General features: G+C 39.9%; 2 protein-coding genes across 2 annotated transcripts; one reads left to right on the top strand and one right to left on the bottom strand.

Annotated features, from left to right (window-relative positions):
• Nucleotides 1-2754: 2754 nt before the first annotated feature.
• Nucleotides 2755-11387, bottom strand: ercc3 (excision repair cross-complementation group 3). The gene is made up of 15 exons (XM_049566124.1): nt 11216-11387; nt 10500-10699; nt 10126-10362; nt 9955-10004; nt 9726-9861; nt 8897-9067; nt 8521-8725; nt 7965-8279; nt 7634-7818; nt 6394-6596; nt 6190-6286; nt 4900-5017; nt 4649-4767; nt 3723-3869; nt 2755-3604 (listed from the first exon to the last, which is right to left on the bottom strand). Exons 1-15 carry the CDS (start codon nt 11241-11243, stop codon nt 3467-3469), a joined length of 2349 nt encoding a protein of 782 aa, XP_049422081.1. The 5' UTR covers nt 11244-11387; the 3' UTR covers nt 2755-3466.
• Nucleotides 11388-12965: 1578 nt separating this feature from the next.
• Nucleotides 12966-15252, top strand: gpalpp1 (GPALPP motifs containing 1). The gene is made up of 7 exons (XM_049566127.1): nt 12966-13165; nt 13281-13398; nt 13474-13575; nt 13650-13902; nt 14096-14260; nt 14372-14473; nt 14602-15252. The coding sequence occupies exons 1-7, from the start codon at nt 13078-13080 to the stop codon at nt 14818-14820; spliced, it is 1047 nt and encodes a 348-aa protein (XP_049422084.1). The 5' UTR covers nt 12966-13077; the 3' UTR covers nt 14821-15252.
• Nucleotides 15253-15326: the final 74 nt, after the last annotated feature.

Genomic DNA, 15326 nt, shown 5'->3' with positions numbered 1-15326 from the left:
TTAGAGTTACTTAGCTATTCAGCTAACATTAGCTTATAGACCGTATTAATATTAGCCTCGACATAAGGCCTACTGTTTTTTTGTGCAACTTCAAATATCAACTGTTGTGTGTCCGTCTGTTTTGCATGCTACTATTACTTTTTTCAACTGCGTGGTTTTTGCAAGTTAACAAAATCCTCTTTGCTAAAAATGTATCAAACTGGGACTCAGTAATGTAATGTTAGTACTTAGTGGTTCTCTCCTGCCACTTGACTGTGTGCTAAGTGGATTTGGGGAATCAAGTGTCGACTTGCTGGGAATAAATATTGTAAAACTTTAATTAAAAGCCCAGTCCCTTTTACTAGCCTGGTGTGGCTACACATTTTGATGAATAAACACCTGCCTCAATTAGAGGCCTGGTCTGGTTGTCAAGCAGTTCATTTTTATTGGTACAAGTTCTTCGGATCTATAAAACTGGATTGTTGGCTACCAAAAATGATGTGTCCATTCCTTGATTACCCTGTAAATAATTCATATTCATTTAGTCTGTAAGGGTCCTTACATCAAAAGAATCAAAAAGGTTTTTCATAAAAAATAATCCAAGTTGTGAATATCGTTTTAACGTGTTGTGTTGTGTTGGTGTGCCAGGTGCCATAATCCTCGAGTGCCGTATCTCACTCTAGCTGATGTGCTGTCTGTCGGAGCTAGATCAGATGGTTGATTCATAATTGATATATTATCAGAAGCCTAATTTTTATACAGGTAATATTCATACTGGTCTAAGTAAACAATTTTATTGTATTTCCTGATCTTTGAAAGTAATTAAAGGCCTGTCCCATATAGATGCCTGTCCCAAATATAGGCCTGTTGATTTCAGTGATGTAAGCAATTAATATCCAGAGCTATTAACTGAAGTTTTACGGTAGCATTAATGTTAGTTGATTTAGGAAATTAAAGGAAATTAATTGAGCTGTGGAACACTTGTCATTGGTGTGAAAAGTCCACATTTTGTCAAGTCATCAAGATTGTGCCTCCAGTCTGACCTGAGTCCACACTTGTGGTTTAAAACTTAAACTCATCACTGCTTTTTAATTAATGGTTGCTTTTATCACTTTTAATGGGAATTCAATAACTGAGTTAAAACAGTTGTTTTTATCTTTCTTCATGGAGGAAGACGACAACAAGTGACTCACAAAGCATGCATCACTTGCTAGGATATGAATCATCACATTTCATATCCTGACATCTTCTTTGTTCATTTCTTTTCCATTTTCCATTGTGGTGAATGTGCTTCAGTCTGATGGTCCATCCTCTCTCTTCCTCCTCATCTCAACAGACACGTGAATTCAAATCGACATTACTACATTTTGCTCCTTCAAAACTGACAGGCCTCAAGTCCTCAGAGGACACAAAACAGGGGTTTAAGTGATTGGGCCACAGATGGGGCCATTTAGAGGGCCACTGTGCCCTGTGGTCTAGTGAAGGGTGGCCGGGCGGAGGTGGGTATTTTCCCACACTCACCACTTTGGCAGCGAACACAAGGCACTAGGCTGGATGTTGTTTTTGGAATGTCTTCAAGTCATCACCAAGCAGAGGAAGTAGACCCCCCCCGCTCCTCGGCCCTCTCTATCCCCGGCTTTTACTTGTGCCAAGACCAAATAAAGCTCAGTTTTCCCTCTTTTCAGTCTTCAAGTGGAAAAAAAACCCCTTACAGCTACACATTCTTTACTCTGGCAAAACAAAATAAAGTGGTGTACTGTGATGTGGAGCCAGTAGTGACTATTGTCACTATTAACTGCTGGCAGGAACACACGTTATTTATGTTTACATTTAAGTTCTTCTACGCTTTTACTCACTGATTTCTAATGTTGTCATGTTCCATCTTGTCAAACCTTTGTCTGTTATATAACAGACATATTTTAGTAAGTATTGTTAATATCTTTGGAGATGAACGTTCATTTAAGCCTTCTGCAGTGACAGATGCAAACAAGTTTTCCCTAATGGCCTGCAAAACAACAACAACAACAACAACAACAAAAACCTCCACAGAGCATTCAGTCTTCTAGATATTTAAGAATCAGAAAAAGATGCTTTTTGGTTGGGGTGTGGAGGAGGATGGAAACTGTCATTTCTGTAAATCTGATATTGACAAAATGTTGCATTAATTTTGGTTCTGTCCTCACGTGGCAACTTTTTGGATGACTATCAAAGATGGCCTGCATCAAGTTCGATTTTTTTTAACCATGTGCAATGAATTAAGAAATGGTTGTCCTCGCATTTTAATTACTATTATATTATTAGGAAAAAGGTTTATTTTTGAATCAAAAGGAAAAGAGCAATTGAAATTCCCGTTGGTATTTTTTTGCTGTTTAAAAAAAATCTGTATGTTTGATGGCATCATTGCTACAAGGCAGGGGCAATTAATTGACTATGAAAATAAATGGAATAGATTAAGGCCAAGTTTAGAAGAATGATGATTATGACATCATTATTTAGTTGATTTTGGTTGTTTGTTTTGTTGTTGATTTGGTTTTTTGCGTCTGTGCATTTTTTTTCTCCATCCTTTTACTACAGTATGTTTGTCAGTGGTTTATGATGTGTTGTAGTGTTGTTGTGTAATTTGCATTTGTTTTGTTTAGATATATAAAATAATTTAAAAATAGCTTGTCACAAAAAGAAAGGGACATTTCTTTAAAGAAAGATATGTAGCAACATTTTTACAAAACATAGTAAAAACTAACAGGAACACAGATTAATGCCCACTGATTACGAGAGTTTAATTTGTGATGTTTTAATGTAGAAAATGTTGCCACTCTTACAAAAACGTATACAAATATAATACATCATCAGTTTTGCTCCTCTGATACAGTTGTCAGTGAAGCACACATTTACAGCAGATAAGACACAGCTTATTCCACATAGGGCAAACATCTCCTATCCGTAATACTCCGGTCCGCTCTCATTCTACACACAGACAATTGTGGCTGAAATATATTGAAAACCACAACTCACAGCCTTCAAGCATGGTGGGATTTAGCTTGAATTTCATGAACGCCTTATAATGTGTCAGCATGGAAACAGAGATGTAAGGGTTTGTTTTCAATTACAAGTGAGAGCCAACAGTGGTTGACACTTAGACGGGTATTTGATCTGCAAATGTCATGCATGTAAGTGCTCGAGGAAGCTGGAGCGTAGACTTTCAAATGTGTCACACTGAGGAGTCGAGCCCTGCTGGCATCATACGCTGCATTCTTCACCAGAAGTAATTTCAACCATCGTCACCATCAGCTACCAGGAGAAAGCAATGTACAGTAGATCGTCATAACCTTCAGATAATAATCTGGTTCAAGTTTCCTCCAGTCATTGCTCTTTTCTCCAGACCAGCTGGACTATCTGAACCTGCTGCTGGTAGCCTCGTGCTTAGCTTCAGGTTATTATCACCATGTTGCAGCTGAGTCTTTAGGTGTCAGGGTTTGAGTCGGTACATCTACTTTCTGAAGCGCTTGAACAGTGGATGCACGCTCTTGCCTAGTGCGGAAGATTTGCTGCCTCGATTCTGATACTCCATGTAGACGGTGTCATCTGCGCCTGACATGGAGCTCATGGTGCCCGTTCGCCTTGAGAACTGGTAAGGAAGCAGGGAGAGAGGAAACAAGTGAGAATATTGTAATACACAATGGTAAGCATGCAAAGGCAATTACGTATATGTGCTTTCTGAGTCCAGGTTTAGCAAAAGTCCTCACCTTTGGCTGTCCGCCCACCTCCACCACCACTTCCTCCTCAGCATCCAGGTCTGAAGCAGCGAGGACTTTCTGAAGCAGCTGCTGTTGGTCTTCTTTTGTGGAGAACATCAAGTCCCCTTCCTCCATGCCTGCCAGCTTTGTGATCACCTATGAAAGAGGAGAAATATGACCACATAGAAATAGTACCTCTTATTTTTACCTCTACCCCTTGTTTGAAAGTGCCCCATTATCCTAACAAGAATTGCAATGTGCAAAATTGAGAGGTAAGGGTTAATTGTTAGGGGAAAGGGGTGTGCTGGGACTGGGCCCAAGGATCAAGCAGACTCTTATTCATGAACATCTTCCCATTTGTCCTGAAGAATTGGTCACAAATGCATTAAAAAATTGTTTTTCTTGTGTAAGTTTCCAGGTATTTTGTCATTTAATATGCACTCTATTCCTACAAATAAATATGTATATGTTTATAAATATAAATATGTATAGATGCACATCTACAACAGAGCAGATGAGTTCCTTTTCTGATGTGTCTCTGTGAGGGGAAGATGCTTTTCCTGAGACCCATTCATCCATCTGGTTCATTCTTTGTTATGAAAGAATCACTCTCAGATTTCAGTGATGGTGAGTCTTGGATGGATTCACACTACACAAGTCCAGCCAGACTGGATCAGATGAAACCAGACACTTTTGGAAACATCATATCAGGCTCTAACTCATCTGGGGCAAGTATCTATTTAACAAAGAAAATCTGATGTTGTTAATTTAAAGAAACAATCTCAACACTTTTGAAAACTGATACTAAAACCAGGTTGTCCAAAGCAAAATGGAGCTTCAGCACCTTTAGGTTCTGTGTCTTTCAGTGTAATTGTTCTGAACCATGAGAGCCAACTTTTCTGACATATGGGCCACGCGTTAGATGACAGACACACCTTAAAGCTGTATCCCTGGTCCACCAGGAACCTCTGCCTCTTGGTGGAGTAAGCCATCTCCTGAGTGTCCTGGGACACCAGTGAATAGAAGTATGCATTGTACTCCTCTGCTACCATTCCTAAACAAGCAGACGGACAAAGTGAGAATAACGGTTTAAGTTCACAGATGAATATGAGATAAAATAGCTACATCAGCATGTGTTACACATAATTAAACCGTTTTTTTGTTTGTGTTTTGAAGATAGACTGACCTTTCTTGGCTCGTAAGACTCTGCCCAGCCTCTGGGCCTCCTGTCTGCGTGATCCACCATGGGAGGAGATCTGGATCAGAACGTTGGCTTCTGGCAAGTCAAATGAAGTGTCTCCAACCTGTGTGGTAAGAGCCATATAGTATAAAAATTCATAGACATCCAATATTACTACTGTATCAGTGTCTGTATGCATTTACGGTTTGATCCAAGACAAACATGTTTCTGATTTTATATCATTTATTTCACAATGGGGTAAATAAGCCAGCAAGATTTAAAAATGCATGAGGTGCCATGATTGGAAAATTATTTTAATCTGATTCGATTGTTAGCTTCTATATAAACACACTGAGGGACAGAGAGCACCCCACACAGCTCAATGCAGCACAGAGAAGAAGCAAATGAAGGACGGTCAGTTATGCTGACCTTCCACCAAACAACTTTTCGCAAACAAATTTCCAGTGTTGCAATAAAATCACGAGAGTTTCAACTCAGTTGGTGCGTGGTCCTGTGATCTCAATCGTTTGGTGTTAGTGTACATAAAACTCTTCATAAAAAGTCTTTTCTCATCTTGACTTCACGATAAAATCAAAGTTTAATAGTTGGGTTTAAAAGTTTTACTCTTGTAATGCAAAATATGTTCAATGTCGTGAATGTTGTCAACAATTAATAGCTGCGCTCTCTCCAGTGCCAAATAGGAAGCAGCAACCTGGGCAGATGGCAAACATGGAGGGGACTCCTGAGTCTCAGTTCCTTTATACTATGAAAAAAAGGTGGAGGAACTGGTGGAGTTGTGGAGTGAAAAGGAGTCCATGTTCAATTTAATGTGTATCTGATCCACCAACCAGCACTTCCTTTCCTATATTATTGAAATACTAACCCCTCATTCGCACAGCCCCCTTCCACGAAAATAGCTCAGCTAAACAATGGAGGCTGGAGGAAAGCTGAGGCGACAGAATCCCATATGTAAAGTCTGCATGCACATCTAGTTTATTTTTATGGATTATGCTGATGCCAAATTGACAAAATACTGTCATCGTTCTTAATAGGAGTTTGGCGCAATTTTTTCCACCAGAAGCAGGATGGGAAATAATCTCAAAAAGAATCTAGCTGTAGTCTTGCAAATAGTGACTCAAGATCCCCAGTCTTTGCAAAATATTGTAGTGCATGACTAACATCTCACATTGTCTTTAAGGTATGGCAGGCTTTAGTTGTCTAGAGCCACGGGTAACATGGTGGATGAATGAGTGCAGTCCATATTACATACAGTAAATAGCAGATTGATTAGTCTACCTTGGAGATGAAAATGGTGTTGATTTTGGGGTTGTGTTTGAAGTTCTGTAAAATCTGCATTCGCTCCCCCTGAGAGGTCGGGCCATAGATGTACGGCCTTGACAGGAAAATGAGAGATTAGGCTTTAAAAACATAAAGAAATCTGATCTGAGCAGGCAGTTTACCGAAACATTTGGAAAACTGCCCTTTTTTGTATTGACTTACTTGTTGAGGCGAATAGCGTACTCCTTCAAGGCAAACACGTTGTCAGCAAAGACAATGATCTTGTCGTTGCGCCGCTCGTGGAAGCGAATGAGAAACTGGCAAGCGCGGAACTTATTGGGGTTCATTGTATAAAGCAGGATGCGCTTCTTCGTCTTGATGGCCACGTACTCTCTGTAAAACTCTGGAGACATCGGGCACCACACCTGAAGCACAGACATGAGAACACTGTTCAGAAAGCTTTATTAGTGTGAAGCATGGTCAGTTGTTAAGTGTGATACTAAATCCTGACTGTGGCCTTAGCCAAATAACACTGATTTATTCACTATGATATTATATAACTGCAATCTTATGCTAGTTGAGAAATCTTTGTTCATTAATTCTGTTTGGTGTTTGTTACATTTATTGTATTTTTGCCCTCGTCATGGAAAATGGAAAAAATCTTTGTTCACAAATAAATTACTTATTTAGTGGCTATGTCTCTGTTTCCAGCTCTAGTACATGTGAGACACCAGCCTAAATGATTCAATGATCAACTTTTTGCACGTGGCTTCACACAACTCTGCAAGCTGTCTGACTTTAATGACATAAGACAGCTCAATATTTATCAAGTCACAAAGTCTACACAGAGAGGAGCAAATGATAAAAGTTCACTAATTATAAATATATGCTTTCTTTTTTCTCTCTTTCAGTACTTATTTATTGAATAAAGTACATTAAACAATTAAAAAATAAACATTACACATCTATTATTGTGTATCAATTTTTTTCCCCAGATTTTAAAATGACAGAAAAATATGTTTTCAGACCATTTTTGTGGAGAGAGATGAAGGAGCTGAACCATAGTACAGTAGGAGGGTCCCAAAAAGGGATTCAACATGGCCTCCAGAGAGTCATGTGACAATATAGACACTGCTAGTAGTTTCCTTAAGGCCCTTGATCTTTTTTTAATACATTGCATCATAATAAGGATGTATTGTGTGAGTGCAAATGGCCAAAATGGATGTTACCTCGAGGCAACAGTGTACCATAGGGGGTTAAATGATAAATAGGGAACCAAATTCATTATGTTTTTGGAGAACAAAAACACAAAGAGAAAAAAGACCGTGAATATATTTAAAAAAGGGTAAATACTGAAGAAAAACACATACAGCTAAAGTATGAGTCTGCAGCCTCACTAACAGCTCATTGTGGACTAATTATAAATATGATGTATGTCCCTTTATCTCAGTTAGAAACTCACCTCTGCACACTGGACTTTGGCAATGTAGCCATTGTTCTGTAATTCCATCCAGTTGGCCTCATAAAGTTTAGGCCCAATCAGGAAGTTCAGGTCCACAATCTTGTCATCTTCCCTGACCAGTGTGGCTGTGAGCCCCATTTTGCAGTGAGCCTGGACAATGGTCAGAACACGACGGAACATTCTGGCTGTTGAGAAAGCAGAGAATTATTATGTTAACATGTTAATCCATCTCAGCAAAATATGCATTACTTCAAAACATTCTCGAAATTTACAGCTACATCGGAAAGTAATGTAAAGTTGTCTGGAGAAAAGTTGCACTGTAACGGCTCACCAGGGATAGTGTGCACCTCATCCAGGATAATCAGTCCCCACTCCTGGCTCCGCATCCACTCCATGACTCTCTCAGCCTCCCAGGAGCGCTTGGTGGTGTGACCCAACATAGAGTAGGTGCTGATGGCCACCGAGCAGCCGATGGGCTTGTCCTTGGCATCAGAGGTAAAGCGGCAAATCTGGGAGTCGTCGATCGTGGACCACATCTTGAACTGAGCCTTCCACTGTTCCACTGAAACGGAGGAGTTCCCCAACACGAGGCAGCGCTTACGCACCGTGCACGCTGCTGTCACACCCACCAGAGATTTGCCCGCACCTGGAAAGCAAAGGGAGATAAAATATCAAGACATACATGCTTTTTAAAGAGAGGATTTATGCTGCAAAAGATTACTAACAATATGTTATAGTTTGGGTTGAAGGTATACTGTATTTTTTAACATAATCTCATATTGTACACTGTTAATGTCTATTCAAGCTCTACTATTTTGTCATTTCAAGACTGTTTCTGTCCTGTGATGAAATGTTTTCCCTCAGCTGCAGTAAACCAGCTGTCTCACCGCAGGGCAGCACGATGACCCCGGAGCGAGCACGTCCATTTCCAAACATCTTGCGCAGACTCTTTTCCTGGTAGGGCCGTAACACAGCAGTGGGCTTCAGGTCTATGTTGATGTCTGGGTTGACTGTATCATTGCGAAAGTCGTACTCTGCCAGGAGGGGGTACTCCAGCTGAATACAACGCTTCTGCAGCTCTTCAATCATCTCCTACACCAGATCAGAAAAGAACAGTTCAGGGAAGGGCACAAAAATCTGATTTTAAGTGTCGCACTTCATTTGAAATAAAGCCACAAAACCTAAGCAGCATAAATGTCAGCAGTAGTGTTAAGTATGTAGTGGTAAAACAGAAAACAAATGAAAAAGAAGTCTGATATGTACCTGGCGAATCTCAAAGGACACAGTCTGAGTCTCTTCCTCCTCTTCTTCATCTTTATCCATCTGCTCATAGTAGCTGAAAATGTCCTCAGGGACCTGCTGGGTTGAGGTTTGTCCATCGGCAGGCTGCTGTGAGGTGGACGTGCCCCCCTTATCCTCAACAGACTTGGAAATCTGTCAGAATAAGACACAAAAGCCGATTTCTTAGGGTATGACCAGGACAGCAGTTACATTTTTAAGTAAAGAGGCCCAACTCTGAGATTATTCCCAAACTTCAACTTGTTACTGCTTTCAAATTAGATGGTAGTATAATTTACAGGTTACAAAAACCCTAATGGGCCTGATATGACTCTTCAGCTCCTGCAAGACAACACATCCTTCCTCATGTCATCAATATCATTTTGTTAAAATGTGAGCATGATCCCATTTTAAAGAATGTCTATTCACAAGTTCAATATCCTTGTTGTGCTGCCATCTAGCAGCAGCTGCATGATCTGCCCCCTGCCTGAGAAGTACAACACGGCATGATGCACTATGACTTTGAGTGCAATGTTGGGTATCACCAGAGGTGTAACAGACATTTTTAAATGTTCAGGGCTCACACATTCTCAACATTCCCTTTTATCCAAATAAGTTTTACAATAGTGTTAGGAGTAACTTAATACGATGATTGTCTTAACAACCTCTTCTGGTTTAAAGTTGAAGCACTGAGTGGTACACACAAAAGCATATCTGTGTTTAAAACATGTTTAAATTCATAGATCATTCAAAACTAAAACAATAAGAAATCAGTTTCTATGTTTGGGAGTAAAAAGGATGTTGGATGGCATACCGCTGACTTGCTGTGGATGACTTCAGTAATAAGCTCAGTATCTGCTCCGTCTGCGGTACGAAGACGACATTCACGGATCACATTGTCCTGCAGAAGCCGCTGGATCACATCAGGAAAGGCACTCTCAACAAAATACCTGAGGGTACACAGGCAGCACAGTTTGAGATGAGCACTGAAGGGATGATTAATGACGCCAACGCAGAAGGGACGGTTGTTGTAACGACTTTACCTATTGTGCTTCAGAACCAGCTTGACTTTGCCGTAGCTGACTGTGCAGAGCTGAGAGAAGAAGAGGGATAAAATGCAGTGATTAAAGAACCAAATTTTACACTTATGACATTAAAAACATTTCATCTGGAATTTGTCATTTTTAAAACACCAGATACTCTTTTATTCAGACCTTTATAAACTGCACAATTCCATCAGGTACAGATGTCTTGCTGAGTTTCTGCAGGTACTCCACAATATCTGAGGTCTGCAGCCCCACGCTGACAGCTGCATACAGGGAATAGGCTGTCAGCTTGTACTCATGGACGTGGTTAGGCCTGCACACCGGCTCCGCAATGGCCACCAGGAAATCCTGAGCATACTTGTAAACTGGTGAGAAGGCCTCCAGGAAGATGTGTCCATCTGGAGCCTGGAGGAGAGAAGAGTGAAAAGAAACAATGGGACAGAAATACAAAGAGAGTGTGTAAAATCAGAATGAGAACCACAAGTTTTTGATTAAACTGTGAGGAGTCAAGTGAGGAAATCAACGATCTGAACACATCTTACCACCCAGAGGGGGCGTGCAGTGTGATCATTCTTCAGCAGCATCTGAACTCGGTAGTCTTTGGCTCCATATTCATCCAGTTTTGTACTGGACTCGTCCACTTGTTTCCCTGCAGCAGCAGGTACGGCCTCCTGGGACTCGCTGCCCACTGCTTCGTCCTCATCTTCCTCCTCCTCATAGAAACGCTTTTTGGACTTCTTGTCTGTAACCCAACAGATAGAAAACATTTTCAGTTATGGAAGTGGACAAATAACAGACAGCAGAAATGTATCCTGGCAATATCATAATATATAATAACTTGTTTGAAAACCCGCAAATTAAATGCTTTTTGCTATACACATTATGAGGATATGATTCCTTTACTACAGCTTGTCCTGCTGTCTATTCATTTTGCCTGTTTGCTAGAATGTAGTCTCATGTAGCATTAGTGATATTAAATGCACTCACATATGTTTGACAGATATGACACCAGATATAACGTTACACCCCTTGACAGATATACAGCCTTTTAATACAACTGCTACTCTTTAGCACGACATGGAATAACCAAAGGATGAATTTAAAGTCTCCAAATGTAAAACTATAGTGTGATCAGCAATAACACAGCAGGAACAAGTAACTTTCAGTAGCCTATACATACAAGAGCTTCATCTTTCAGCATGCCCCTGTTAGCTAACGGCTAGCTAGGTTAAACCGTAGCATTAGCATCTCAACTCACCCCGGTCTACTTTATCTTTTTTACCCATTTTTCAAACTCTTAAAATGGCGATTTCTTTCAAAACATGGCAGTCATATCTTCATAATCTGTCCAATGTCCTACTGGAAGTCCACAAAGATGGACTGCGTAGTGTGATGCAAAAGTAGCTACAACACAGTACCGGTGCCAAGTAAGCTAAAGTAACGTGCAAATAAACTTCCGGTTCCGAATTTCAAAATAAAAGCTTGCCAGAGGTGGCGTATTTTAGGAAGCACTACCAAAGATGATGTGTGCCAAATTAAATTAGGATTTTCTTCAGTTTTTACTGTATCCCTGTGTTGACAAAATTTAAAACAGTTTATTCATTTTATTGATTTCCTTGGTATAAACTAGACTGTGTATCATTTCTGTTTTAATTGATTAACAGCCAGTGGTACAAACAGAAGGAGCGAAGGCATGACAAATAAAGAGATGTATTCTTAAAAACAATAGCTACAGACTACAGCTCATACTAGAAAAGACACATTCAGCAGCATATTTACACAGGGGGACTTCTCCCTGCACTTATTCAAAAGGCAGTATTGGATCTCTCCACTTTTTCCAACCCGAAAACTAGTGTTACACTAATTAAAAGGTATGGAAGTTGGAAACGTGTTTGTATGTCATAGATTGTAGGAAATTACATAGAAAATGAAAGGAGAGTATAAATATTAAAACAACTTAAAGACTAAAACAAAATGATCAAAAACCATCTAAAACTTTTAAAAGCAGTAACAGAATTTATCATAGCAGAGTTTGGAGTGTCTAGTTTATACAACATAAGAGGAAATGCATGTTGAAACCTTGTTTCAACATTCATATATATATATATATATATATATATATATATATATATCATATATTAGCTTAAGTAAAAGTAGCTTTCTGTTAAAAAGGTGTAGGTGAAATTATAACTTTATATTAACGGCCTCCAGGCTACAGTTTTATAATTTTGATAGTCATATTGCTTTGAGGTGTAGCGCAGATATCAGGGCAGATATGAGTGAACTCAATTCAAGCAATAGGTGAAAAATGAAATGAAATTAAGTATAACCACCATCCCCATAGAGGTTTTTAGTAGTTGTGCTGATTCCTTTCATTTTTAAGTCACCTATAAACCAGTATGCTTTTTAGTATTGTTGGTTGTATTTGTTATCACATGTGAAGTGCTTTGTACCTTGTTTTTTGCCACTAATATTTAGTGGTAGTATCAGTATATAATATATGTATACTATATCTATATTTATATACATCATAACATAAGTGACTAAAAAGGTAAAGAGAAATAAACTAATATTTTAATGCATAAAGATAACATTGCACAGGGTTCCCACAGCCACTGAAAACCCAGAAAAGTAACTCATTGGTAAAAATTACTGGAAGTTTTGGAAAATCATGGAACTTTGTTGTGTGTAATGAAGTATCTGAAAAACTAAAGCCCTGGACACATTAACAAACATACTATCATGTTAACTGATATTTAATTTCCTCATTGAAAGCACTTGCAAGTGTACTACATCAAAGTGTAATGTTTAATGCACACCAGAAGTCTATATAACTGCATGCCTAACAAGTAACACCCCCAGGATGAGGTGTAATAATGACTCACATTAAAAACATAAAATTTCTTGTGCTTTTATTTTGGCAGGTCAGTAGCTCACTTCTGGTTTTCGTGCAGCAATCTTTAGCTAACTTGACACCAGATATTGAAGCCACACTGTTTACTTCCGGAGTGAAAGGTCAAATTCGTCCTACGAGGTTCCTCTGGTTTATGGAGAAGCCTTTTACTTTCTTTAGTAGACATTGCTGAAACTACGTCAGTAAATAAATAATCAGTGTTGAATATGTCGTCTGATAAACCGATCGGACCTGCTTTACCTCCGATGTTCAGACGGGAGGAGAGCGATGAGGACTCTGATGATGATGGAGGGTGTAAGACAAAATACCATCTTTACTTTTGATTTAATCTTGTTTAAATCACTTATATTTGTATCAGTTTGCTTGTTACATGGTGGTTCATGTTTGTTCTTCTCACTGTCTGTGTCAGTCTCTGGCCCTGCGCTGCCTCCTGGGTACAAACGGGGAGGACCGTCCAGCTCCTCTGATGACAGTGAGCAGGAGGTGACGGTCAAAAGAGCAAAAACAAGACACACAGCTGCAGAGAAGTAGGCTCATTACTGTACTAGACTTAGAGAAATATATACTGCAACAAGCAAAACCCTAACATGTCTTTTAAACAGGGAGGAGAACACAAAGGAGGAAGAAAAAGAAGATGATGATGATGGTTTCTTTGGACCAGCCCTTCCTCCAGGATTCAAGAAACAGCAGAGTTCACCAGACAGGTGAGCAAATCAGTTATATCTGTTGTGGATATACTGTAAACTCTGGAGACTGTAACTTGACTGTGTTCCCTCAGGCGACCTGTGCTGGGACCAGCTTTGCCTCCTGGGTTTCGCAGAGCAGCATATGAAAACAATGATGATGGTGAAGATGAAGATAATTTCCAAGGGCCTGCCCTGCCGCCTGGCTACCAGGCTGAGTCCTCCAGCAGCGAGGGAGAGGACGAGGATGTGATTGGACCCATGCCGTCCAAAGGGCCCGTTGAAGACTCGGTGGCTCTGGACTTTGAGCGCAGAGCACAGAGGATGAAAGAGAAGCTGACAGGAAGTGTGAGTCTTCCAGTTTTATCTGCACTGTCCACATTGGACACTTATATGTCATGGTATATGTAATAGTATACAAACACAGTAACAATATTTAAGCAAACTTTCTGTCTCAAGGGTATCCTGTCCCTTTTAATGCCTTTAAATGTCTCCTCCTCTGCTGACTGAGCTGTTCCTGTGTTTATTTCTGATCTCACAGGACGCCCCTGAGGTGCTGGCCAGAGAAACGTGGATGACGGAGCTCCCACCAGAATTGCAGCACATTGGCCTGGGGGCTCGAACCTTCAAGAAGAAGTCAGGTCCAGAGAACAAGGATCGCTCCATGTGGACAGATACACCAGCAGACAGGGAGCGCAAGGCCAGGGTATTCAATCAAAAACATATATATACTTATTATTATCGGTAATTCCTATTTAACATCTTGTTGCTTATATATGACACCCTTATATTTCATGGGCCTATTCTTGACCAATAGGAACGCCTTGAAAGAAAGCAGAAGGGTGAGGTGGAGAAAGACGATGTCCCACAGCTCTCCCAGAAGGACGTGGAAATGGCAGAGAAAGTGTCTAAGTATAATGTAAATAGTCCTACGTCATTGTTATTTTATCCTAAGTGTCCCCTTATAAAATGAACGCCAGATGTAATGTTGATTTTGTTCACATTAAACTCAGGACTAACATTTCTTTACTTACTCCCTAATATCAGGAGTCTAAACGTGCTGAGTCTCTGGTGAGTATGCACACGAAGAAGATGAAGGAGAAAGCAAAGGAGAAGGCCAACAAACCGGCAGAGAGGAGGCCATTTGATCGGGATGAAGATCTGCAGGTGAATCGCTTTGATGAAGCGCAGAAGCAGCGGCTGCTGAAGAAATCTCAGGAACTCAACACACGATTCTCCCACAGCAGAGACCGAATGTTCCTGTAACACACTGTCAGAATGTTCAGTTAGTGTCTGAGATTTTGAGACTCTGAGATTTTGTACAATATGGACTATGTTTGTACGGATATTCGTGTTACACAAATGGAGAATTGGATTTAACTAAACTGGATTAAACAGACTTTAAAGACGTGGTAGGCGTGTCCATTTATGGGAGCTCATGTCACTGACTGGGCTCAGTGCTACAGCAGATGTTTCAAATGATTAAAGCTGTTATAAAGCAGCAGCCAGTGAGCTTGCATTTTTCCAGGAGACACTGTGTTGATGACATGAGTGGACATGCTCAAATAAATGACTTATTTTTCATACACTGATTGATTTTGTGAAAAACCTTTTGTACAGATAGTTGTAAGATTTGTTGTAATGCCGTATGCCCTTCCTGTAGCTTTGCAATCTTTCATGTGTCCAATAAACTGCTTTTCCAAAATTTTACAATTCATTAACTTTGTTTTTAAAATGTTATTTGTAATATTCTTATCTATGCAATATCCTCC

The sequence above is a fragment of the Epinephelus fuscoguttatus genome, linkage group LG2, assembly GCF_011397635.1.
Source record: "Epinephelus fuscoguttatus linkage group LG2, E.fuscoguttatus.final_Chr_v1".
In the NCBI taxonomy this organism is placed as follows: domain Eukaryota; kingdom Metazoa; phylum Chordata; class Actinopteri; order Perciformes; family Serranidae; genus Epinephelus; species Epinephelus fuscoguttatus.
Note: the sequence above shows the minus strand (reverse complement) of the source record. Positions and strands in the feature narration are given on the sequence as shown.